Genomic DNA, 25600 nt, shown 5'->3' with positions numbered 1-25600 from the left:
TTTGAATTGGGTTGTTTGGGGGGTTTTTTGTTGTGTTTTAGGAGTTCTCTACATATTCTGCATATTAATCCCTTATCAGATATATGATTTGCAAATATTTTCTCCAATTTTGTGGGTTGCCTTTGTTACACTGTTAATAGTGTTTTTTGTTTGTTTGTTTGTTTGTTTGTTTTGCGGTATGAGGGCCTCTCACTGTTGTGGCCTCTCCCATTGCGGAGCACAGGCTCCGGACGCGCAGGCTCAGCAGCCATGACTCACGGGCCCAGCCGCTCTGCAGCATGTGGGACCTTCCCGGGCCGGGGCACGAACCCGTGTCCCCTGCATCGGCAGGCGGACTCTCAACCACTGCGCCACCAGGGAAGCCCCTAATAGTGTTTTTTGATGCAGAAAATTTTAAATTTTCATAACATCCATTTTGTCTATTCTTTTGTGCCTGTTCCTCTGGGTTTTTTTTTTAATTTTATTTTTTTATACAGCAGGTTCTTATTAGTCATCCATTTTATACATATTGGTATATACATGTCAATCCCAATCTCCCAATTCATCCCACCTCCACCCCTACCCCCCACTTTCCTCTCTTGGTGTCCATATGTTTGTTCTCTACATATGGGTCTCTATTTCTGCCTTGCAAACTGGTTCATCTGTACCATTTTTCTAGATTCCACATATATGTGTTAATATACGATATTTGTTTTTCTTTCTGACTTATTTCACTTTGTATGACAGTCTCTAAGTCCATCCACGTCTCTACCAGTGACCCAGTTTCACTCCTTTTTATGGCTGAGTAATATTCCATCGTATATATGTACCACATCCTCTTTATGCATTCATCTGTTGATGGGCATTTCAGTTGCTTCCATGACCTGGCTATTGTAAATAGTGCTGCAATGAACACTGGGGTGCATGTGTCTTTTTTTTTTTTTTTGCAGTACACAGGCCTCTCACTGTTGTGGCCTCTCCCATTGCGGAGCACAGGCTCCGGATGCACAGGCTCAGCGGCCATGGCTCACGGGCCCAGCCGCTCCACGGCATGTGGATCTTCCTGGACCGGGGCATGAACCCATGTCCCCTGCATGAGCAGGTGGACTCTCAACCACTGCGCCACCGGGGAAGCCCCTATACGTGGATTTTTGACTGTGCCAGTGCCAGCACCCCTAACCCCCTATCTTGTTCAAGGGTCAACTGTACTTCATTCCATGAGTCTATATCCTTATTTAAGACAGTGTATAGATTAAAATATATATATATTTATTTATTTATTTGGTTGTGCTGGGTCTTAGTTGCGCCAGGTGGGCTCCATAATTGTGACTTGAGGGCTCCTTAGTTGTAGCTCGCCTGCTCCTTAGTTGCAGCACGTGGGCTCCTTTGTTGTGGCTTGTGAACTCTTAGTTGTGGCATGCATGTGGGATCTAGTTCCCTGACCAGGGATAGAACCCAGGCCCCCTGCATTGGGAGCACAGAGTCTTAACCACTGTGCCACTGGGGAAGTCCCAGTGTATAGATTTCTTTAGCAGAACCCAGTCAATGTATTTGTCATTGATACATTTGAGGTAGTCCATAATTTTCTTCAATAAAGTGTCTTAATTGACCCATGCCTTTTTACCTTCTCTTTGCCATTAAAATATGTGAGAAAATATGCCATCTACACATAGAAGAGTCAGCTGATGTGAGAATGTTACTTCTTTTGCCCAGCTGGGCTTAGTGAAGTCTTAGAACTGGTTAGTGTTTATGGCACCATCAACAAATGTGCAAGAATTAAACCTGGTAAAGAGGACAACAGACGTAAGAAAAATAGGGTTCAGAGATCAGGGCTGTAGAGGGATCTGGTAGTGCTTCTCTTACCTTCTGCAAAGCCAAGTGTCAAAACTTCAGTCAGAGCCTCTATAATTTGAACTTTCTTGGCTGTCCATTAGGTAGAGTACCATCTTAATAAGCACCAGTGCAGTGAAGAATTTGGTCTAATATTATTTTTACATCCCAGGAACTGGACATATGAATAGTCCTTTGATCTGACTGTAACAAATAATTCCGTAGAATGAATCTGTCTTTTCCCTTGAGTCTCCAGTGAGTGTATGTCTTCATTAGAGGCCTGGCAAATTTTACTCTACCATGAAGCATAGACTATGCTCCAGTTCTTTCTCTCCCAATTCTGTCTTCCTCTCTCTCTTCTCAAATACTTCTGAATCCGGCAGGATAGGCAGTGGAAACATGAAGGAGGTAGACAGGTTAAATGGGTAGGTTTGAATTCTGTTTAGGAGATGGTGAGTGGAGACCTGGGACCTCCCTAATTGGGCAGGATTCATTCCTAATCCTCATGCAGGGGCCTGGGCAGTTACCCCTGATAGCTGGGGATGATGCCAAAGATGAATGATGCTGGGGAAGAGGCCAAAGCCATAGTTTCTAGTCTTATCAGTGCCTATAACTCACTGTGTGACTTTGACAAGCTCCTTAACCCTGATATACAGTTTTTCAGAAGAGAGTTGGTGTAATGATTTTGCTAGTCCCTCGCAAATCAATGTCCTTCCATCACCTGGTTTTAGTCCACCTTTCTAGTCATTCATTCCATAGTTATTGAGCATTTACTATATGATGGGAACCTTTATCAAGAACTGGCAGCAGGAAGTTGTGGAGATGAAGGCTATTCTAAACTTGTTTTATACACTTACATATTCCTTGGACAGAAGCTCTGTTTTTATCTCTGAACTTACCCTGGTGTCTGGCACTTACTAACTGCTCATTGAGTTTGTGTTACATGGACAAATATTCTGTTCCTATACCTGGGAATCAAGATTCTGTTGCTAATTATAATCTATCAGATTTTCATTGCAACAAAACAATTTGATAGTCTCATGAGTTTTGGCCTAATTTCTCCAGGTCTGTAGTCGGTTTTCTGTTCTACCCGTGGAACCCTGAAAAATGAATTTTAGCCTACCACAGTTTAAGTGTATGGCTTTCTTGCCTAAAAACATAATGGCAACAGAAGCTCAATATTTGGTGACTACACAGTAATTCCATAAAAACTTTAATTAAACTGTAGAGGCTCTATCTGGAACTATTGAAAGCTATTGGAATCTATTAAAACTGTGACGAATATAGTTATACAGTGAACATGACAATATCTTTGTACTCAAAATAGCACTTGAGAACTAGATAAATGTACTACAATATTTATTACTATTTTATTTGAACTTTTAAGTTTTAATTTATTCAGTTATTCCAATTTGATCTTGTTCAAGGATATAGACCTCTATATCATAGCAGCATATATCAGACCAATCTTTCTAGAATCTCAGAAAATATACTTGACCATTTGGCAAATAAGTACTTAGTAGTGAAACATTTTGAAAGAATATCTTCTTCCCACACTCAAGAAAAAAAAAAAACACGAGTATTTACTCACATGGACCTTGCAGATGAGCTGAAGAATTTCTTTTTATCCTAAAGTTTGCCTTCTCTTGTTGGAAAGCAATGCCTAGCATAGTCCTGTAGGCGAAATGTGTAATTATAAAGCCCTACACAAAGCTCTACTTATCAGCTTCTTTCAGAAGCTGAGATGTTGAGCATTAAGGTTTTCTGTTGTCCCACCTCTACTTAACTATTCAGCTTTTTAACTGGAGAATCATTCTCTGCCTCCTCCATTTTTATTTTAATAGGAAACCTCCATTTTAGAGGAATACAGTATCAATTGGACTCAGAAGCTGGGAGCTGGAATTAGTGGTCCAGTTAGGTAAGAGACCCATGTGCAAACTATGACACAATTGTTCTCAAGAGGACCTGTTTGAAATACATCTTAAGTTAGAAGCATTAGGTTTGCCAGATTTGTGAAACAGCCTTAATTTAACAAGCAGAGGTATTTATGATAGGCTTTTTCTCATCCATTTAGAAATATATTTAAGTGATGAAGTCACATGATCTGTAACAGAATCATTTAAGATGTTGATACCATGGAGCCACTGTATGAGTCACTTGTAGCCAGCAGAGGCCATTTTGTCTTTCTTGGCCAGCATCAAGTTGATTTCACATGTCTAAGGCCTGTGAAGGGTGGGCGAGATGCCTTTCTGCCTTTCCATCTGCTAGACATGGGGGCAAGTTTGTTCTGATGTGCCTGGATATATTTTTGATTAGAAGCACAGTTCTCAAAGAACAGCTTGCTAAATTAGTTTTCACTGTAACTTAGATAATTTCTGATTGAACTTTTTTCTCCAAATCTAGAGTCTGTGTGAAGAAATCTACCCAAGAACGGTTTGCACTGAAAATTCTTTTTGATCGTCCAAAAGCTAGAAATGAGGTATGGTCCTTTATTGCCTTGATTTGCCTAAATATTTGAAGTGCTAAGAATTATTCTTTTTACAAGGAAGGCAGCTTCATGGAGAGAATACAGAGATTCACAAAGAATTTTATGTTCATACTTACTCTCTTTATATTCATACTTTTTGCTATTCCATGTTATCATTATAAAGCAGTTCTTCATCCATCAATACCAAAAGCTGTTAGTGAAGTCTTGCTTCCTTTCAAACCACCTTTTGTTCTTTTTCAATTAATGCGATTCTTATACCCCAAAATACTCAGGTTTACTTCAGCTTTTGCTTATTGGAAAAGGTCTTTAAAGAGTGGAGATAAAATAGTATGAGGAAGGTTCTAGTGAATAGTGTATTGAAAAGGTGTTGCAGGAGAACTCTGAGGATGTATTTCTAGTTTTTAATAATAGTCATTTGTTTAAAATTATTTGGATGTGGTGATGACATGTTAATAATATGCAATGAAGGACTTATTCTTTTGCTTAGAGATATATGAATAATTTCTGAAATAAGATGTATTATTTACCAAATTTTTCATTTGCTAATAGATAGGACAGTAGAAGTAAATAAACCTGTTGGTGAGGTTTTTTTCATGGAAAGAGCATTAAGGAGGTAATCTGTGTATGAAAACACTTTTTTTTTTACATCATTCCAGGTGATAAGGTTTTTTACTGTAGTAGGCTCATCCATAGGCCTAGTGTGGTCAGTTTTGGGGGGAAAGTTTGGAGAGAAAATGTTGGCATCCCCTATGTACAGAAACATTTCCTCTGTTCTTCTTTAAGGTACGTCTGCACATGATGTGTGCCACACACCCAAATATAGTTCAAATCATTGAAGTGTTTGCTAACAGTGTACAGTTTCCTCATGAGTCCAGCCCCAGGTAAGACTACACAGGGTCATTATCACATGACCACCTCTCCATATGTAAGCCAAGGTGTAGTGGGGTCTTCTTTTCTTTTGTGCCCTCTTTCTCTCCCTTCCCTTCCCTCCCTCCCTGCCTGCCTCCCTCCCTTCCTCTTTCTTTTTCTTCTCTCCTTTACTTTTTAATTTGGAAATTTTCAAACATTTGTAAAAGAATCATGTAATGAATCCTTAAGTACCCATCACCCAGCCTCAACAGTTATCAACTCATTGCCAGCCGTGCTTCATCTATACCCTACCCACTCTCCTGGCCCCCCCTGAGTAATGTGGAATTAAAACAGATTCTATTTCAATTTAGCAGAAGGAGACCAAATATTATTCTAGGCAATGTCTTAGAAGTTGATATGGCAAAAAGCCCTTATTGCTGAATCTGACATTCCTTTTAAAGGAAGAAATCAGCATCATTCTTTTAGCCTCCAAATGTTTGGCAAGCTCATTGGGTGTCATTCTAAATCTTTTCCAGGGAATTCAAAGTTAAATAAGGTATGGTTTCCATTGAAGGGACTGAGGTGTAAACCTATTATTCTAGCAGTGTGATAGGTACCAAGGAGAGGCATGCATAAAATATTTTGAGCTTACAAAGGAGGAGAGCTGCCCTCTGTAGGCTAGGGAGGCGAGGTGTCTCAGAGCAGTTACGTGGGGGCGAGGACTTGAAGGGGGTGAGTAGGAGTTTTCCAGATGGAAAAAGATGGAATTTGTAAAGAAGAATGGGAAATCAAATGATTATTTCTTAAAATTGTGCTCTGTTGGTGAAAGCATTTGGATGGAAGCTGGAAGCATTTATATTAAAGAGTGGTAACCAAAATTCGGATTTTTTTTTTTCACAACATGAGAATTTTTGCTTTTATTTAGTAGCTGTGTAACCCTATCTGGCTATCTTGCTGGGCATGCTGTGGGTTGTATGGAAAACTAGTGGAGTGGGGGCAGGGAGTAGAGAGGGGGAGACACACACACACACACACACACACACACACACACACACACACACACACACACACACACACACACACACACACACACACACACACACGTAAATAACCAAGACAGCCCAACTGAATGACTTGATATTCATGTCCTATACAAAGTCGTATTCTGTTTTCGATACACTTTCAGTGTAGCTTCCCTAAAATGTATATACAAGTACAGTACAGAATCTTCAAAAGGATCATTGTCTTCAAAACTAATTCTTCTGCTTTCTTTTAGCTTCTTAGAAACCTTTAGGTCAGGGATAGTCTTTATTCATAGTGTCCAGCTGGTAGTGACAAGGGATCCAACTCAAAGGGGCTTGGTAGGACTAGATTTAGGAAGTAGTAACACTTTGTAGATGAGGTATCTAGGTTAGCTACTTGATGTTTCAGTTTTGTTTTGTTTTGCTTTGTTTTTTAACTTAACAAAATCAAATGCTTTCAAACAGGGCTCGACTCTTAATTGTAATGGAGATGATGGAAGGGGGAGAGCTATTTCACAGAATCAGCCAGCACCGGCACTTTACAGAGAAGCAAGCCAGCCAAGTAACAAAGCAGGCAAGTTAACCCCGGGTACCAATCAAACTGCCAACAGTGTTGGTTAACAAGCACAATTTCATTGAGGGGAATAAAAGAAAGCTTGAAGAAAAGCTCTATTTGATCTCTCATTGCCTGCTTTGTTATGTAATTAGAAAAGATGCCTTGACAGGAGGAATGTGACCCCCTTTTATGCTTTGGTGGGGGGAACCTGTATTCTTAAGTGGTTTTCAATTGTTTGCCTATGATAAGATTTAAATAAACTCTGGAAGGAAGGTAATCTTAACTCCTTTTTAGATTGTAGATAATCTTTAGACGTATAGCTTCCAAGCACTGTTATTGGACTTTGAGATAAAATGCTAGTGATACTACCTGAAAGACTGTATGGTGTAAAAATATGTTCTAAGGCAATTACATATAAGATACTTTTTGCTTATGAGTCACCTTTCTCTCATCAGATTTTAATAGTAGTCTAAGGTCTTTGTAATTCTGGGTTATTCCTGGTTTTATGTTCTCTCTATTTTGACATCACATTTTATTGCTAGAGGAATGATGTACGTCACAAACAATACTAGGAATCCAGCTGGAAATAACCTCATGAGGAGATGAAAAAGCTAAACCCTCAAGGTTTCTCTTCAGGCCAAGCAAGCAAAGCAGAGAGAAGCAGGACACGTAGCCCAACTGGTTCTTAATGAAAAAATTCTTCCAAATTTTCTGTGAGCCTCAAGCATTTTTTTTTTTTTTTTTTTTTTTGTGGTACGCGGGCCTCTCACTGCTGTGGCGTGTCCTGCAGCGGAGCACAGGCTCCAGACCCGCAGGCTCAGTGGCCATGGCTCACGGGCCCAGCCGCTCCGCGGCATGTGGGATCCTCCCGGACCGGGGCACGAACCCGCGCCCCCTGCATTGGCAGGCAGACTCTCAACCTCTGCGCCACCAGGGAAGCCCAACCTCAAGCATTTTTTGATGCCTCCTTTCTGGTAGGGTGGAACTGATATTTGGAATGCCAAGGCAATTCCATACAGAGTGTTAAAGAACAGATAAACTCTGTTCTATTTGATTTTAAAAATTATAGCTTGTATTTTTCAAATATTAGGCCTAAAGGATGAGCTCTGATAATCTTCTGTAAAACCAAACTCCTTTAAATCCACCTTAAACAGGCAACATTTTCAACCAGTGGGACGGGCAGATTAGAACATCAGGTGGAAAAATCCATTCAGCTGCTTTCTGTTGTTCTTGAAAGCAGAACTTCAAGTTGGGCTCCCTGAAGAGTGCAGGTTTCCTTTGAGTCAGGCGTTAGTGCCGCTGCCCTGCTAGGGGGAAGCCAGGCCCTCTGAAGACTGCCTGGCCCAGTGTTTGCTTTGCAGTACTTGTCACATCTCAGATTAATGGAAGTGCAAGTATTTCATTTTTCCCATTTCATACAGGATTTAACCATCAGTTGATTATGACAAAGAATTGTTTTACTGTTGTATTTTTTCTTTTTGTTGAACAAAATACAGCTTAATTCATTTCTATTTCTTGATATCTGAAATCTTACTTAATTTCTGCTTTAAAATTGAAAACTGACCACAGTCTTAATTGACTTAGTAAGGATCATTTTTTAACATCCTGAGTTCTCTAAACCAGGGGAATTAAAGAGCTATCTTTTCTAAGATATGGTTGCTCCATTATGTCCTTTCCAGATAGCTTTGGCTCTACAGCACTGTCACTTGTTAAACATCGCACACAGAGACCTCAAGCCTGAAAATCTGCTCTTCAAGGATAACTCTTTGGTGAGATGACTTGCCCTTCTGTATTTTAGTGCTGCTACTCTGAGTATAGTTCAGGAACAGTGTGTAGGTGTGTATATGTTTGGAGTGCTCTGAATCCATGGTGAAGAGGCTTTAGGCCAAAGTGCTGCAATCAGCTTACTTTTCCCATATCTGTTTCCTTGCTAGAGGCTCAGAGAAATTGTACCATACCCCTGGCATCGATCATTTTGGATGACACTGATGTGTGTTTGTACATAAGGACTTTAGATTTTGGATATTATTTGGAATGACTTTGGGAAGGGGCAGGAATCTATATGCTGTTATATGTTACCTTGGAACTTAATGGTTGTGTTTAGTGTTAACCCTCATAAGGTGTGTTTTCCTCTCCAGCCCCAATCCATGCCCCATGCACTGTGTCCCACCAGATAACTTACTCTGGCTATCATGAAGCTGATGTTGAGGGTGAAGCAGCACCCTAGATTGATGAGAGATAATGGGCCAATAGAGTCAGGAAGCATCTTGATTTTAGTGCTGCCTTTACAAGTTATAAAACAGGGATGATTGTGAGTGGGTAGAAATTCCTTACTTCTGTATTACTAAGAACAGTTTCTAAATATGAATCATTGTCTCCAGAGCTGAGGACATGCTACTCATAGGTTCAGGTCTCAGCTAGAAACTCCTGAGAGCTTAAGGTAACATGTCTTGCACCTGCATTTTCCTTTAACGTTTTCCGAGAACTCTGGAGCAGTGACTCCCATTTGTTTTATTTCAGGATGCTCCAGTGAAGTTGTGTGACTTTGGATTTGCCAAAATTGACCAAGGTGACTTGATGACACCTCAGTTCACCCCATATTATGTAGCACCTCAGGTAAGCATGTGCTGTTTCTTCCGTAGGATGTGTCACCAAGCTGCCTGTAGACTCACGTTTCTTCCATTCCACAGCATGAGTGGGTATATATTACAAATGGAAGAAGGAGGACTCAGCTTCATAAACCTATAGGCTGCTTAATTTGGTGCAGGCATTTTATTCTTTTAAAAGCAGCCTTATTGAGGTATGATTAATATACAATAAAATACTTCTACATTAAGTGTAGTTTGATGAGTTTTGACAAATGGATACTCCTGCATGAACATCACCAAAGTCAAGATGCAAAACATTTCCATCACTTCAAAAACTGTCTTGTGTGCCTTTGCAGTCATTCTGCTCCCAACTTAATCCCCTTAATTAAAACCACTGATCTACTTTCTGTCATTATTGGTTAGTTTTGCCTGTTGTAGAATTTCATAAAAATGGAATTCTGTACCTTTTGTGTTTCACTTCTTTGGCTCAGCATGTTTTTCAGATCCATCCATGTTTCTGTATGTATCAGTAATTAGTTCCTTTTTATTGCTAAGTAGTATTCCATCATATGACCAAGCCACATTTGTTTATCCATTCACTGACTGATGGCCATTTGGGATTGTTTCCTATTTTTCACCATTAGGAATAAAGTTGCTAGGAACATTCATTTACGAGTTTTGGGGGACATACCCCTCCCCTTTAGGTAAAATCTTTTTCCAAAATGGTTGTATGCACCACTAATGTAAATGTTCCAGTTTCTTCACATTCTTACCACCAACTCATGTTTGTTAGTGTTTATAATCTTGGTTATTCTGGTAGGTATGTTCGTGTTATTTCGTTATGGATTTAATTATAGCATTTTCCTGATGGCTACTGTTGTTGAGTATTTTTTCATGTGTCTACTGGCTGTTCTATTGTGAAATATGGGTACAACATTCTGTTGTGTAGTATGGGTACAAATCTTTTGCCCTTTTTGTGTTGTTTTATAAATGAGATATAAGAATTTTTTTAATTATATTCTGGATACAAGTTCTTTGTCATATATATGTATTAATATTTTACTGCTGCTGTAACAAATTGCCACAAACTTAGTAACTTAAAACAGCACACATTTATTACCTTACAGTTTTGGAGGTCAGAAGTCTGAAATGGTTCAGGATGTCAGCAGGACTGTGTTCCTTTTGGAGGCTCTAGGGGAGAATCCATTCCCGTGCCTTTTCAGCTTCTGAGGCCACCTGCATTCTTTGGCTTGTGGCCTCTTTTTTTTTTTTTTTTTTTTTTTGCGGTACGCGGGCCTCTCACTGCTGTGGCGTCTCCCATTGCGGAGCACAGGCTCTGGACGCGCAGGCTCAGCGGTCATGGCTCACGGGCCCAGCTGCTCCGCGGCACGCGGCATTCCCCCAGACCGGGGCACGAACCCGTGTCCCCTGCATTGGCAGGCGGACTCTCAACCACTGCGCCACCAGGGAAGCCCTGACTTGTGGCCTCTTCCTCCATTTTCAAAGACAGCAGTGTAGGTAGCATCTTCCAGTCTCTCTGACTCTGACCGAGGATAATTGGTCAGATTATCCTGGGTAATCCAGGATAATCCCCCATCTCAAGATCCTTAATTTAATCAAATCTTAGAAGTCCCTTTTGCTGTGTAAGGTAACATATTCATAGATTCCAGGGATTAGGACAGGACTTCTTTGGGAGGCCATTATCCTGCCTACAACATATGTATTATGAATATTTCTCTCAGTCTGTGGCTTGCATTTCAGTTTTCTTTTTTTGGCCGTGCCACATGGCATGTGGGATCTTAGTTCCCTGATCAGGGATCGAACCCATGCCCCCTGCATTGGAAGCACAGAGTCTTAGCCACTGGACCGCCAGGGAAGTCCCCATCAGTTTTCTTAATGATCTTTTGAATAGTAGAAGTTTTAAATATTGATCAAGTCCAATTCACCAATTTTTTTTTTCAATGGTTAGTGCTGTTTGTTCCTAAGAAGTCTTTCCATATCCATGGAGATGAAGATTTTCTCATGTTTTCTTATTAAAGGTTATAGTTTTAGCTTTTACATTTTAGACTGTGATCCATTTGAGGTGTGTGTGTGTGTGTGTGTGTGTGTGTGTGTATGTGTATATGTGTATAAAGGGTCAAGCTTCTTTTTTTCCCTTATGGATGTCGTTGTTTCCATATCACTTGTTGAAAAGACTATCCTTGCCTCATTGAATTACCTTACAGTTTTGTCGAATTGAATTATTTTGCAGTTTTGTCGAAAATCAATTGACCATATATGTGTTGGTCTATTCTAGGCTCTATTCTGTTTATTTGATACATACGTCTATATATCATCTGGATCACTGTAGCTTTATATTAAGTCTTGACCTATATTAAGTCTTGACCTCAGATAGTGTAATAAGTCCTTCAAATGTATTCTTTTTCAAAATTGTTTTCACTATTCTGGATCCTTTGCATTTCTCTGTAAATTTTAGAATTCAATTCTCTATGACAGAAAAGCCTCCTGGGATTTGATTTGAATTGTATTTAATCTATAGATGAATTTGGAGAGAATTGACATCTTAACAATATAAAGTCTTCTATTTAATGAACGTGGTATATCTTTTTTTTTTTTTTTTTTCTGTATGCGGGCCTCTCACTGTTGTGGCCTCTCCCGTTGCGGAGCACAGGCTCCGGACGTGCAGGCTCAGCGGCCATGTCTCATGGGCCCAGCCGCTCCGCGGCATGTGGGATCCTCTCAGACCGGGGCACGAACCCGTGTCCCCTGCATCGGCAGGCGGACTCTCAACCACTGTGCCACCAGGGAAGCCCAAACGGTGTATCTTTCCATTTATTTAGGTCTTTCATTTTTCTCAGAAACATTTATTTCTTAGTGTATAGGTTTTATACCTATTTTCTTAAATTTTTTCCTATATTTTATGTTTATGGAAATTATTGGAAATGATATTTTTAAAAATTTCATTTTCCAATTGTTTGTTTATAGTTTGTAGAGAAATAAATGATTTTTGATCCCTTGAATCCTGGGATCTTGCCTAAATCGCTTATTAATTCTAGTAGATTTTTTTAATAGATTTGTTAAGATTTTCTGCATACAAAGTCATGTCATCTGTGAATAAAGATAGTTTTACTTTGTTCTTTCCAGTATGTTTGCCTTTTATTTCTTTTCCTTCCCTTATTGTGTTGGCTAGAACTACCAGTTGAATTTAAGTGATGAGAGCAGACATCCTTGCCTTGTTCCTGATCTTACAGAAAAAATGTTCAGTCTTTCACCATTAAGTATGATATTAACTGTTATGTTTTTTGTAGATGTCCTTTATCAGGTTGAGGAAGTTTCCTTCTGCTCCTAGTTTACTGAAAGGGAATGTGTTAAATTTTACCCAATGCTTTTTCTGCATCTATTGAACTGATGATATATTTTTTCTTCTTTATTTCGTTAATATGATGAATTAATTGATTTTCAGGCATTATACCAATCTTACATTCCTAAGATAAAACTCAGTCATGATGATTGATTTGTTTTGCTAATATTTTGTTAAGGATTTTGTGTTTTTTAACAAAAGGGATATTGGTCCATAATCCTTTCTCATAATGTCTTTGCCTTGTTTCAAGGTATCAGGGTAATAATGCTGACATCATACTATTAGTTGGGAAATGTGTCTTCCTCCTTTATTTTCTGAAACAGTTTATGTAAGATTGGTATTTTGGAGTTTTCATTGTGGATTTTTAATGATGTAATCAATTTAAAAATAGGTATAGGTCTATTGAATTTTTATATTTCTTCTTGAGCCAGTTTTAGTAATTTGTGTCTTTAAGAAATTTGACTGTTTTTTAATTTATTGGCATAAAATTATGATAATCCCTTATTAACCTTTTAAATCTTTGTAGGATCTGTAGAGATGGAGGTGGAAGTCTGGAAGTTGGCTTGCTGCTTCTGCAGTTAGTCCTCTAGTATGGGAGTAGGGAATTGAGTCAGTCTACTTAGGAGTTGAGCTTAGTGTGAGCTCTGTTGTTGCTATTGTTATTTTTACTGTGTCACTGGCTTGAGATTCCTCTCTTGTTACCTTGTGCTTAGGGTGGGGTTTGGGGTGCCACAGGTTTGTGTGTTTTTTTGTGTTTCTTCTCCATCTTTATCTTTGGCATTGGCTGTGTGCCTCTGCCTCAGAGGGGCTTTTGCTTCACAGTCTTTTTCTGCCACTAACAGTGGACTGCTGTTACTTATTACTTGGTGCTTGCTAGCCTGATGGAGGGTGATGGCAACGATGGGTGGAGAGGTATCTCTTTTCTGAACCAGCCTCAGCCTTGGTCAGGTCCTGTTTTCTTGAGTCTCAAGAGCAGAAGAGCATGTGAGTGGGTGCGAATGCCCCTTGTTTCCATGGCTCCTAAGGGGTCTGCTAGCCCCAACTTTGCCTTTAGCAATTTGTTAAAAATTTAGCCAAATTCTTTTTATGCTTATGGCATGCTATAATGCTTTCTCCTGGGCTCTGTCACAGATGAGCCAGTCTTTATGTGTTGTCTCTTCTTGGAAGGGACAAGAATACTTTGTTGCTTTGAGACCTCTGATAAGTTCAAGAAAAGTGATGATTTTATAGTTTATCTGGATTTTTCTTGCTGTTAGGGTGAGAGTGACACCCTTTCCAGCTCTCTACATCCTAGACAGAAACAGCAGTCCCAGCCGTTTGATTATAGTATGGGTGTTTGTTTTTCCTGCTAGGGGTTTATTGAGCTCCTTGGATCTGTCAGTTTATGGTGTTTACCAATTTAGGAAATTTTTCAGACATTTATTCAAATATTTTTGTGCTTGTTCTCTCTGTGCCATTTTAACGAGACTCCAGTTATATGTATGTTAGATCACACACTGAGCATTGAGGTTCTGATCTTTTTTTTTTTTCCTTCATTTTGTTTTGATATCTGTGCTCCACTTTGGCTAGATTCTATTGCTAGGTCTTCAATTTCACGACTCTTCTGCATTGTCTAATCTGTGAATTTCCTCACTTCAGATTTATATAATCTGTTTCTCTTCTCATTTTGTTAATGTTGCCCTTTAAGTACCTCAGCATATTTAATAACTTATTTAAATCCTTGTCTGCTGATTGCATCATCTGTCATTTCTGAGTCTGCTTCTGTTGATTGATTTTTTCCTTCCTGGCTATAGATCCCATTTCCTGGCTCTGGATAACATTTTTCTGCTTCCTTGCATGTCTAATAAATTTTGATTGGATGCTGGATCTTATAATATTATGTTGATGAATGTCTGGATTTTGTCATTGAAGAGTATTAAAGATTGGTTTGGCGAGTGGTTAAGTTACTTGTGGATTAGCTTGGTTGTTTTGAAACTCATTTTTAAGTTCTGTCAGGGCAAGTCTAGAACAGGATTTATTCTAGGGCTACTTCAACCCTACTCCCCAGATGAATCACTTCTGGGTCCTCTATTGATGCCACACATGTTCAGCGAGGTGTCTTTACTCTGGCTAGTTGGAGCTCAGATACCTCCTAGACTTGTGTGACACCTGGGAATTATTTAGCTTACAGCTCCAGTAGTCATTACAGTACCTGGTTGCTTCCCTGGCTTCATGGAGTCTTGCTCTACTATGTGCAGCTTACTATTTAGCTAGACTCAAAGGGATCCTTATGCAGATTTTTGTGTACCTTCCCCACAGTTAATACTGTGCTCCACTAATTTCAGCCACACTGCTGAACTCTGTGAACCCCCTGTGCCCTGCTTAGATTCTCTTTCCCTGAACTGCATTCCACAAAGTGCCTTTTGGTAGTTCATTGGACTTACCACATTTGCTTGCTCTCTCTCAGGGTTCACTGACCTGTATTGCCTATTCAGTGGCAGAAAAGGTATTTTTTATATTTTGTCCAATATTCTAGTTGTGTATGGTAGAAATGCAAGTTGTACTGGTTAATCAATCATGGCCAGCATGTCATTTATATATATATATACATACATACATACATATATGTGTGTGTATGTGTGTGTGTATATATATATATATACACATATATATACACATATATATACATATAGAGAGAGCTGGTGCTTATTCTTTTCGAGATTTGTTTTATATAAGCCTTCTTTAAAAAATTTTTTTTATTGAGATGTAATTGATACATGATAAACTATACATATTTAACTTGCACAACTTATAAGTTTTGACATACACACACACACTCATTAAACCATCGCCACAGTCAAGGTAGTGAACGTATTTGTCACCCCCCAAAATTTTATTGTGCCCCTTGAAATCCTTCCCTGCCTCTCTATTTTTCCCTGCATTGCCAGGCAGCAGTTGATCTGCTTTCTGTCATTATAGATTAGTTTGCATTTTCTATAGATTTATATATAAAGTAGCACATCATATGGTATTTTCTTTTGGGGGGGTTTTCTTTCACTCAGCAAAATTACGTTTAAGATTTATCCATGTTATTGCATGTATCAATAGTTCTTTCGTTTTTACTGCTGGGAAGTATTCCACTATGTGGATATACCATGGTTTGTTTATCCACTCATCTATTGATGGACATCTGGGTTGTTTTCAGTTTTTGGCTGTTAAAAATAAACATGTTACAAACATTTTTGCACAGGTTTTTGGATGGACATTTATTTTCTTTTCTCTTTGGTAAATACCTAGAGTGGAATGGCTAGATCATGTGGTAGATGTATTTAACTTATTTAGAAACTGCCAAGTTGTTTTCCAAAGTGGTGTTCAATTTTACATTCCCATCAGCAGTGTATGAAAGTTTCAGGTCCTCCACATTCTTACTAGCATTTGGTATGGACAGTCTTTTTATTTTTTATTTATTTATGTATTTTAATTTTTTTAATATTTATTTATTTGGTTGCGCTGGGTCTTAGTTGCGGCAGGTAGGGTTCTTAGTTGTGGCTCACGGGCTCCTTAGTTGAGGCTCGCCAGCTCCTTAGTTGTGACATGTGGGTTCCTTAGTTGAGGCAGGCAGGCTCCTTAGTTGTGGCTCGAGGGCTCCTTAGTTGCAGCTTGCTGGCTCTTTAGTTGCAGCACATGGGCTCCGTAGTTGCAGCATTCATGTGGGATCTAGTTCCCTAACCAGGAATCAAACCCGGGCCCCCTGCGTTGGGAGCATGGAGCCTTAACCACTGTGCCACCAGGGAAGTCCCCTGGACAGTCTTTTTAGCCATTTTAGTGACTATGTAGCAGTATTTCATTGTGGTTTCAATTTGCATTTCCCTAATAACTAATGATGTTGAGCATCCATGGTGCTTCTTTGCTGTCTGTATATTTTCTTTGGTGAAGTATCGGATCAGATCTTTTCCCCATATTTTAAATTGGATTGTTTATTTTCTTATTGCTGAATTTTACAGTTTTTTAAATATATTTTGGATATAAGTCATTTATCAGATATATGCTTTGGAAAGATTTTCTTCCAGTCTGTGGCTTATCTTTCATTCTCTTAACAGTGTCTTTTTTTTTTCTTTTTTTAAAAATTGAAGCATAGTTGATTTATGGTGTTTCAGGTGTACAGCAAAGTGATTCAGTTACACACACGCACACACACACATGTATATATACTTTTTCAGATTCTTTTCCATTATAGGTTATTTCAAGACATTGAATATAGTTCCCTGTGCTATACAATAGGTCCTTGTTGTTTATCTATTTTATATATAGTAGTGGGTATCTGTTAATCCCAAATTCCCAATTTATCTCTCCCCCACTTTCCTCTTTGATAACCATAAGTTAGTTTTCTAAGTCTGTGAGTCTATTTCTCTTTTGTGAATGAGTTCATTTGTATCACTTTTTTAGATTCCACATATAAGTGATATCACATTATATTTGTCTTTCTCTGTCTGACTTCACTTAGTATGATAATCTCTAGGTCCATCCATGTTGCTGCAAATGGCATTACTTCATTGTTTTTTATGGCTGAGTAATATTCCAGTGTGTGTGTGTGTGTGTGTGTGTGTGTGTGTGTCTGTCACATCGTCTTTATCCATTCCTCTATCGATGGACATTTAAGTTGTTTCCATGTCTTGCCTATTGTAAATAGTGCTACTGTGAACATTGGGTGGCATATATCTTTTCAAATTAGTGTTTTCATCTTTTCTGGATATACGCCCAGGAGTGGGATCACTGGATCATATGGTAACTCTATTTGTAGTTTTTTAAGGAGCCTACATACTATTTTCCATAGTGGCTGCACCAATTTACATTCCCACCAACAGTGTAGGAGAGTTCCCTTTGCTCCACACCCTCTCCAGCATTTATTATTTGTAGATTTTTAAAAAATATTTATTTATTTGGTTGTGCTGGGTCTTAGTTGCAGCAGGTGGGATCCTTAGTTGTAGCTCACCAGCTCCTTAGTTGCAGCTTGCAGCCTCCTTAGTTGCAGCACTTGGGCTTTTTAGTTGCAGCAGGTGGGCTCCTTAGTTGTGGCATATGAACTCTTCGTTGCGGCATGCAAATGGGATCTAGTTCCCTGAGCAGAGATCGAACCTGGGCCCCCTGCATTGGGAGCGTGCAGTCTTAACCACGGTGCCACCAGGGAAGTCCCTATTTGTAGACTTTTTGAAGATGGCCATTCTGACTGGTGTAAGGTGGTAACAACATCTTCTGAAGAGCAAAAGATTTTAATTTTGGTGTGAAGGCCAATTTGTTAATTTTTTAAAAAAATTTTATGGACTCTGCTTTTCGTTTTCTATCCAAGAAATCTGTCTTAACTCAAGATCACAAAGATTTTATGCCACAAGTTTTATAATTTTAGGCTTTACATTTAGGTCTGTGATCCATTTTGAGTTAATTTTTGTATAATGTGTGAGGTATGGATCCAAGTTCATTTTTTAGCATTTGGATATCTAGTTGTTCCAGTACCATTTGTTGAAAAACTATCTTTTCTCTACTGCATTGCTTCTGAGCCTTTGTCAAAAATCAGTTGAATGTATATGTGTGGGTTTATTTTTGGATTTTCCACTCTGTTCCATTGATCTCTTTGTCTGTCTTTACACTAATACCATACTGTTTTGATTATTGACACTTTTTAATAATTTTTGAGATAAGGTAGTTTTAGCCCTCCAACTTTGTTCTTCTTTTTCATAGTTGTTTTGGCTATTCAAATTTCTTTGCATTTCCATATGAACTTTAGAATTGGCTGTTTACTTCTACAAAAAAGCATGCTAGGATTTTGACTAGGGTTGTTTTAAACGTATAGTTCAGTATGGGATCACTGACATCATAACAATATTGAGCCCTCTGACCCATAAGCCAGCTGTATTTTTGTCTTTGGTTTTGCTCAGCAATATTTGTATAGTTTTCATGTACACGTCTTTCACATGTCTTTTTAGATTTATTCTTAATTTTTTTTTTTTTTTTTTTTGCGGTACGCGGGCCTCTCACTGTTGTGGCCTCTCCTGTTGCGGAGCACAGGCTCCGGACGCGCAGGCTCAGCGGCCATGGCTCATGGGCCCAGCCGCTCCGCGGCATGTGGGATCTTCCCGGACCGGGGCATGAACCCCTGTCCCCTGCATCGGCAGGCGGACTCTCAACCACTGCGCCACCAGGGAAGCCCAATTCTTAATTTTTTATGCTCTCATAAGTGGTATTTTCTTTTTCAGTTTTAATTAATTCACTTTATTATTCTTGTGTGAAAACACAAGCCTTGTGCAACACAAGATGGTCAATGAATTGCTGATAGGGAGCCTTGGTGAGCACAGTCCCCTTCGAGAGGTCAGGTGTAAGATAGCTGTAGGTCTTAGAGGTGGCATCGAAGGTGGCCTTGGTAAAGTTGCCTAATGAGGCTGTGCAGCCGCTGACCAAGGTATAACAGTTTTCAGTGCCTGCTGTCAGCAGCAGCTTTGTGGCCACGAAGACCAAGACACTAGCAGTGGATCTGGGTGCAAGGATGAAGCATACCAGCAGAGAGCTGCAGTATCCTGTCACCTTCAAGGAACTGTATGGGGTTTGCCAATCTTGTGTTTCCAGGAGTCCCATTACCCATGACAGCGGAGTGGTTGGCCAGGAGGATGGCCCTGTGGATGGCAGTGGTTACCTCCTTGGAGCACTTAACACCCAGACCCATGTGACTATTACAGTCCCTCATGGCAACAAATACCTCGAACCTGAACTGCTGGCCAGCACCATTCTGCTTTCACTGCTTTCAAAGGCATAAGGGACTCCCCTAGGGAAAAGTAACCTCAGATCGAGAGGAAGAAGAGATAAATCTCCTTCAGGGACTTAATCTTCATGTCCTTGACCTCGGCAAACACTGATAAATTGCTGATTCCAAGAAAGAAAAAAGTTTTTGAAAGTATTTATGTAGAGTTTTTTCAGTTGTTGATTGTTGACTGCCAGTGACTACCCTCTTCAGCCTTCCAGCAGTCTGTCTCAAGCTGCAGGTCGCTGGTGTGATTTTCAGTAAACTGTCCCCTTTGGTATAACTCTGACAGGTACTGGAGGCACAGAGAAGGCATCAGAAGGAGAAATCTGGCATCATACCTACCTCGCCAACACCCTACACTTATAACAAGGTAGGAGAGGAGATACTAATCTTTACCCCTTGGGTGTAGCCCCTCTTCTCCTATGAGGTGTTTGTGGCCCTCTGGGAAGGTGGCAAATTCCATTCTTATCCCTTAATATTGCTGCCCAAGAGGCTGAAAGCAGCCACATATGCAGAAGTGTGGAATTCAAGTATTTGTCTGATGAAATAAGATTCATACCAGTTTAGGTTTTGCAGCAGGAACCAAAGGCTATGGTCACCTGGAGGTTATTTATTTGGCTAGCTGTACAGTCCACTGATCACATTTAAAGATATGTTTGTCTTGCTTTTTTGAGGTGGAGGCCATTTCAGAGAATATTATTTGTCCATTTATGGTGCCATTCTTTCTAACCCCATAAAATACCCAACTTAGAACAGTGTCTAGTACACATAGCAAGTGCTCCCAAGTGTTACCTGGTACTTCACAGTTCTTAATCAGTAGCCTACACATCAAGCTTCTCTGTTCTAAAGTATGAGAGGTTTAGGGCCTCCTGAAACAGGTCCTAGAGGTCCTGGAGGCACTGAGTAGATCAGAAAAAAATGATGCTGCTTGGGGACTCCAGGTGATATAGATGGTAGAGAGGGAGCTGAGGATGGTAGAAAGGCAGGCCAGCTCTTCCTGGTCCCACACCTTTAGAGGGCCCCACATATTCCTAATGCATGTGCGTGCACACATGCAGGCATACATATCGAAGAACACACAGGCTTCTGTGGCACTCAGGACCCTCCACTTGCATTGGCACTGGCACTGGCACAGCATGACCAGAACGCTAAACAACTACTTTCATGATTAACACTGTTCAGTCCCCAAGTAAGAACTGCTCCACATCATCTTGATCTACTTGCAAAACTGTAGGCAGCTGTGCCCTTATATAGTGAAGGTTGGAAGTGAGGGCTGTGCTGATTATAGTCAGTCAGAAACTGCTTCCTGCTTCCCAATGCAGACAGGAATTGAGTGGTAGAAGCACTTAGCTAACAGAGGTATTAACTTACTTGATACGGTCTTCTCATCATGAATACAGTGGATTCTTGTGTGATACATTATTTCCCAGTACTATTCTTTTCTCCTCTTCCTGTTCCATTTCGTGAATCTGGTGGTGTTTGTGAATTAGCACATGGCATTCATAAACTTACACTCCACAGATGAGTAGTACATTGCAATAAGTTCATATTACTTTTGAATGTGTATATATGTTGGTCTAGTTATAATCTTTATATTGGCAACTAAGTGAACACTGCTACATTCACAAATAATTTTTTAAATAAAAATAATGTAAAAAGATGTAGTTAAAATTTCAAAAGTTAAATAAATACATCAACGTTAATTAAAAAGAAAAAGAAAAAGAGGCAGTAGGCCAGGTGACTTGCTGTGACTCCACGACCATTCAGCTGTATGATGTTGGTTGGTGCACTTAGTTTCACTCTTGACAGATGACCTTAGAGATGACAAGATCTCTGTAGTATCAGTTTCCTCATGTGAACTATTTTTTAAGATTTCTCTCCACCTCTATAATTTTATAAGTATGTTCTACAGCATGGGTCATGTCATCTATAAATGTCTACTAGTATGATGCCAAGACATGGCTGAGAGTACCTGAGACACCTCATTTTCCAGGCTTCACTCAGAGCAGCACACAGCTGTGGTGTGAGGAGCGTGTGGCCACAGTGGCAGGTTCCCTGGGCTGCCTTTCTCAGGTGGACACTGCTTTTGTCCTGCAATTCAGGAGGACAAGCCTCTGTGTTGAAGCCTCTGAGGACCCAGTTTCCGAGGCAGGTAGAGCTACGTTTAATTAAAATAGGAGTCCTTTATTAATAAGCATGCTGTGACTACAGGCCATGAAATCACCTTAATATCTACAGACATGGTAGTTGGTGGCAGTTTTGTTTCGTTCAGAATATCTTCCCCAAGAATGGTCTTGCAAATGGGCACAGTGAGTCCTTCATGGCCAAAGGATTGCTTTTAGCCTCCTGTTTTTCCCTGCAGTGCCTATCCCTAAGCTTTGTCAGACTGCTTTGGGCCTTTATAAAATGACTTGTGCTGTTTTATAGAGTCAGCCCACCTGTGTCCTAGCTGCTTTGTTCCTGCACCCTCAGCCCTGCCCAGGTGGACAGAGTAAATGTTTCACAACCAGCTGGCTTATATCTATCACTTTTCTGGCTGGGGACAAAGTATCCTACATCTGTACCCAATAATCAGGTAGCAGCTTGGGCCTAAGCAGTGAGAATAAGTGACTATTTTACCCCAGACTGGCCTTGTATATATGGTGTGCACATGTGTAGTGTTGGTAGCACGTAACAAATAAGGAGAGAATGGTTAATTCTCTTAAGACTTCCTGAAGCTTTTACAGTCTCTCTGAAGTGATTCTCAGAGATATCAGCCTGTGTATATCAGGGGCTGTTTCTGGGTCAGTCCTAGGGACTTTATTTTAGAGCTGTGCCTCTGCTGTGAGTGACCATGTTCTTTTTGCTTTCAGAGCTGTGACTTGTGGTCCCTAGGGGTGATTATCTACGTGATGTTGTGCGGATACCCTCCTTTTTACTCCAGACACCACAGCCGGACTATCCCAAAGGATATGCGGAGAAAGATCATGACAGGCAGTTTTGAGTTCCCAGAGGAAGAGTGGAGCCAGATCTCAGAGATGGCCAAAGATGTTGTGAGGAAGTGAGTCCTCAGGCCACTGCGGGGGGAGGCCTTAAAAGTGGTGGAACACAAAGGAATGTTGGGTAAAGGAAAGTCATTTGTTTCCCAGGCATGCTCCTTCTCATTTTAGCATCACAGAAAATTTTCCCTGGAGCCTGAGATGAGAGTTCTCAGTGTCCACACCTTGGTGAAATTGGAGCTTTGCTCCCTCCTGTTGCACTCCTAGAATTTGTCCTTAGGGTTGAATCCAGGTCCCTTGGTAGCCATTTTATCTGTGAGCATTAATTTAGGACCTTAAATGGTAACCCCCCTGGTGTACCCTTCCTGCACGGAGGCCGGTCATTTGGGACAGACATGATTCCAGGAACTGAACTGGGGTGCTAAAATGACCATGATGCTTTTGGCTTTTCATTCCTTAGCTGCTGTGGGAGTGTGTGATTGGTTGTGCAGGGCCTGGACCCCACCTCCTGCCCTTCCTACTGCTAGTTGGTTGCTCTGGTGTATATTAAGATGGAAAGATTTAGAAGAATTAGGGGTAGTGAATGGATGACGGAGACTTGACATTCAGAGTCCTTTGGAGAAATTAGGTAGAGCACTAAGAAAGAAGTCAGAACTAAATATGAGGTGTCTTTGCTTTTTCTACCCACCTGTGTCAGAGGCTTAGCTGACTGGAACCTGGACGCTGTTCTGGTATCCTACTGCTTGTTCTTCACTGAGTAACTTTTCCTCTTTTGGTTTCAGTTTCTTCATCTGTAATGCGATAAAGATAAGCATTAAAAGGGCAGTACCTGGGAACTGTCTCCTAACAGTACAGCTGTTTCTGTATGGAGATTACTCTCTTTCAGAAGTGAGCTTGTTCTGTTGGTTAGGTGTTTATGTATTCAAAAAGGGACTAGTTTCTAAAATATACAGGTGAAAGTTTTTTAGGAGGGTGGAGGCAATGTTTAAATCATCATTTGTCTTCCTATGCTCTTTCCCTGCTGTATTCTCAGTTACTTAACCAAAATATCAGTATCCTCTAATTGGTTCTTTGCAGTTCTGTAGAATATATTTCCTCTCCCTAGAGCAACATTGATTATCTTCTTTCAGCATTGAGATTCTTTTCTAAATAATCCTTTCTTTAGAATCTGAAGCTGTTTGTTCACAATGATCCAAAAGGTTACAGAGAACATGAAAGAGCAAGTAGGCATGTTGTCCTGACTCTGATGTTTGGAATGGGAGGCTATGTATTTGGAAGAAGGTGCTGTAAGAGGCCCAGGGAATATGCTGGGGTGAGCTAGGAATTGCATTAGGATAAATGTACAAGATATAAAGAACTATGGTCAAAAAGCCGATGGTACAGAACAATACATTAGGCTTAGAAGGAAATGCCATCCCCTTCTCAGAGATTAGATTTTTAGCTTTTTGTTGTTGTTTTGTGTGTTTTTTTGTGTGTTTTTTTTTTTGCGGTACGCAGGCCTCTCACTGTTGTGGCCTCTCCCGTTGCGGAGCAGTAGGCTCCGGACGTGCAGGCTCAGCGGCCATGGCTCACAGGTGCAGCCGCTCCGCAGCATGTGGGATCCTCCTGGACCGGGGCACGAACCCGTGTCCCCTGCATCGGCAGGCGGACTCTCAACCACTGCGCCACCAGGGAAGCCCTAGATTTTTAGCTTTTGAATGTCTTTGGAATAAAGGGTTCATGTCCTGCCAAATGGTGACAAGAGTTTTATCACAAGTAGCAACCTGGATTTTCAGAACCGTATGACCCCTCGACTAATTCTAAAGTCACTGTTAGCCAAAAGAGCACTTTGAGTCCCTTTTGGAAATTATAGCCCACTGTCCTAGAAACATTAGTCTGGGGATTCAGTGTCTCAGGAACTGTAAGCCATATGTAAGATTACTTTACTGAACCTAGAACTCAGTCTGAGGTATCACTGGACTAAGCCTTTTCCTACCATTCTTATCTCAATTTATTTAGTATAGAAAGAACTGCCTAAGGACAGAGTGCCCTCACAACTAACGGTTAGGGACGAGAGCCCCACCTCTGTCCTGCAAATAGAAAGCCTAGGCTTGTAAGAGTTGGTGGAAAGTCAGAAGCTGGAGCTGGTTAGAGCCAGACCCAGGAACTTCCCGGCCTCTGGAAGCAACTGCATGGCAGCCCTGTTGGCCTTTTCTCCACAGGCTCTTGAAGGTCAAACCAGAGGAAAGACTTACCATCGAGGGAGTGTTGGATCACCCCTGGCTCAACTCAACTGAGGCCCTGGATAATGTGCTACCCTCTGCTCAACTGATGATGGATAAGGTTTTGAATGATGCTTATTTTGTCGGCCGAAAAGGCTGTGTTGGGAAGGAATGCTGAGGCTTGACTCAATGAGGGGTTAAAGGCAAAACAATGCAGAGCACACAGTCTTTCCCAGAGAAATATCTCTGGTCTTCCAAAGATCAGGATTGGAAATAAAGAGATTATTTCCGTAAAAGACCAGATCAAGGCCTGGTAAATACACTAAGGGAACACTCAAAGGACTATCCTTCATATTTGTGCTATGGGGTTGGGGGCCCAGAGCAGTATCAGACACCGTTCTTTTGCCCAAGGAGTTTAAACAAGACTGGTTGGAAAGACCAATAAACACAAAACAAAGAGGGAACATTTTCAGACATCAGAGCTTTTGCATGCTAAATTTTCTGTGAATGCTGTGGAAATTCAGAAAAAGAGAACATCTTTGAAGGGCTGTAATTAGGGAAGGGTTCCCAAAGAGAAGGCAAAAACCATCACAATTATTAACTATTGTGTGGCATTTTTTAACCCCTTTACATGTTTAACCCCTTTACATGTAATGAAGCCTGACTTCATTGATGGGAAGTTGGTAAAATGGGTGTGGCAGACCTGGCTTTGAAAGTAGACAGAGGGGTTTAAGTCTTAGTAGGACATAATTGAGAGGCTATTGTAGATTTTTGAGAAGAGATTTGCCACAGGGAAGGTGTTTAGGGATGGTTAGTCAGACTTGCAGACTTTCCAACCTAATACTTTTACAATAATCTAGAAGCTGAGAAGCTGCTCTAGGAGCAGAGAAGTAGAGATGAATGAATAGGCTCAATATTTTTGAAGACAGATTTCTACAATTTTTGGTGACTGACTAGATATAAGGGGACAGTGGGT

The 25600-nt window shown here is 40.4% G+C and overlaps 1 protein-coding gene and 1 pseudogene across 7 annotated transcripts in view; one reads left to right on the top strand and one right to left on the bottom strand.

Moving 5' to 3' along the window:
- Positions 1-25600, top strand: part of MAPKAPK5 (MAPK activated protein kinase 5) — a 38410-nt gene that overhangs the window by 7098 nt on the left and 5712 nt on the right. For 4 of the 7 annotated variants that reach the window (XR_016387504.1, XM_022550909.3, XM_022550910.2 and 1 more), the window contains exons 2-10: positions 3654-3727; positions 4213-4288; positions 5081-5178; positions 6634-6742; positions 8404-8493; positions 9245-9340; positions 19735-19815; positions 22298-22485; positions 24625-24745. Coding sequence is in view for 6 of the 7 variants with exons in the window: in XM_022550909.3 (XP_022406617.1) it covers positions 3654-3727; positions 4213-4288; positions 5081-5178; positions 6634-6742; positions 8404-8493; positions 9245-9340; positions 19735-19815; positions 22298-22485; positions 24625-24745 (933 nt within the window). In the remaining variant the exon portion in view is untranslated. The remainder of the gene's footprint in view (positions 1-3653; positions 3728-4212; positions 4289-5080; positions 5179-6633; positions 6743-8403; positions 8494-9244; positions 9341-19734; positions 19816-22297; positions 22486-24624; positions 24746-25600) is intronic. The other 3 variants (XM_089894544.1, XM_089894545.1, XM_030764340.2) reach the window with 2 other exon arrangements.
- Positions 10536-19455, bottom strand: LOC149747562 (small ribosomal subunit protein uS5 pseudogene; annotated as a pseudogene).

The sequence above is a fragment of the Delphinapterus leucas genome, chromosome 14, assembly GCF_059928025.1.
Source record: "Delphinapterus leucas isolate spDelLeu-1000000601 "Yukka" chromosome 14, BTC_Dleu_Yukka2, whole genome shotgun sequence".
Taxonomy (NCBI): Eukaryota; Metazoa; Chordata; class Mammalia; order Artiodactyla; family Monodontidae; genus Delphinapterus; species Delphinapterus leucas.
The sequence above is the reverse complement of the archived record's forward strand: the minus strand, read 5'-3'. Positions and strand labels throughout refer to the sequence as shown.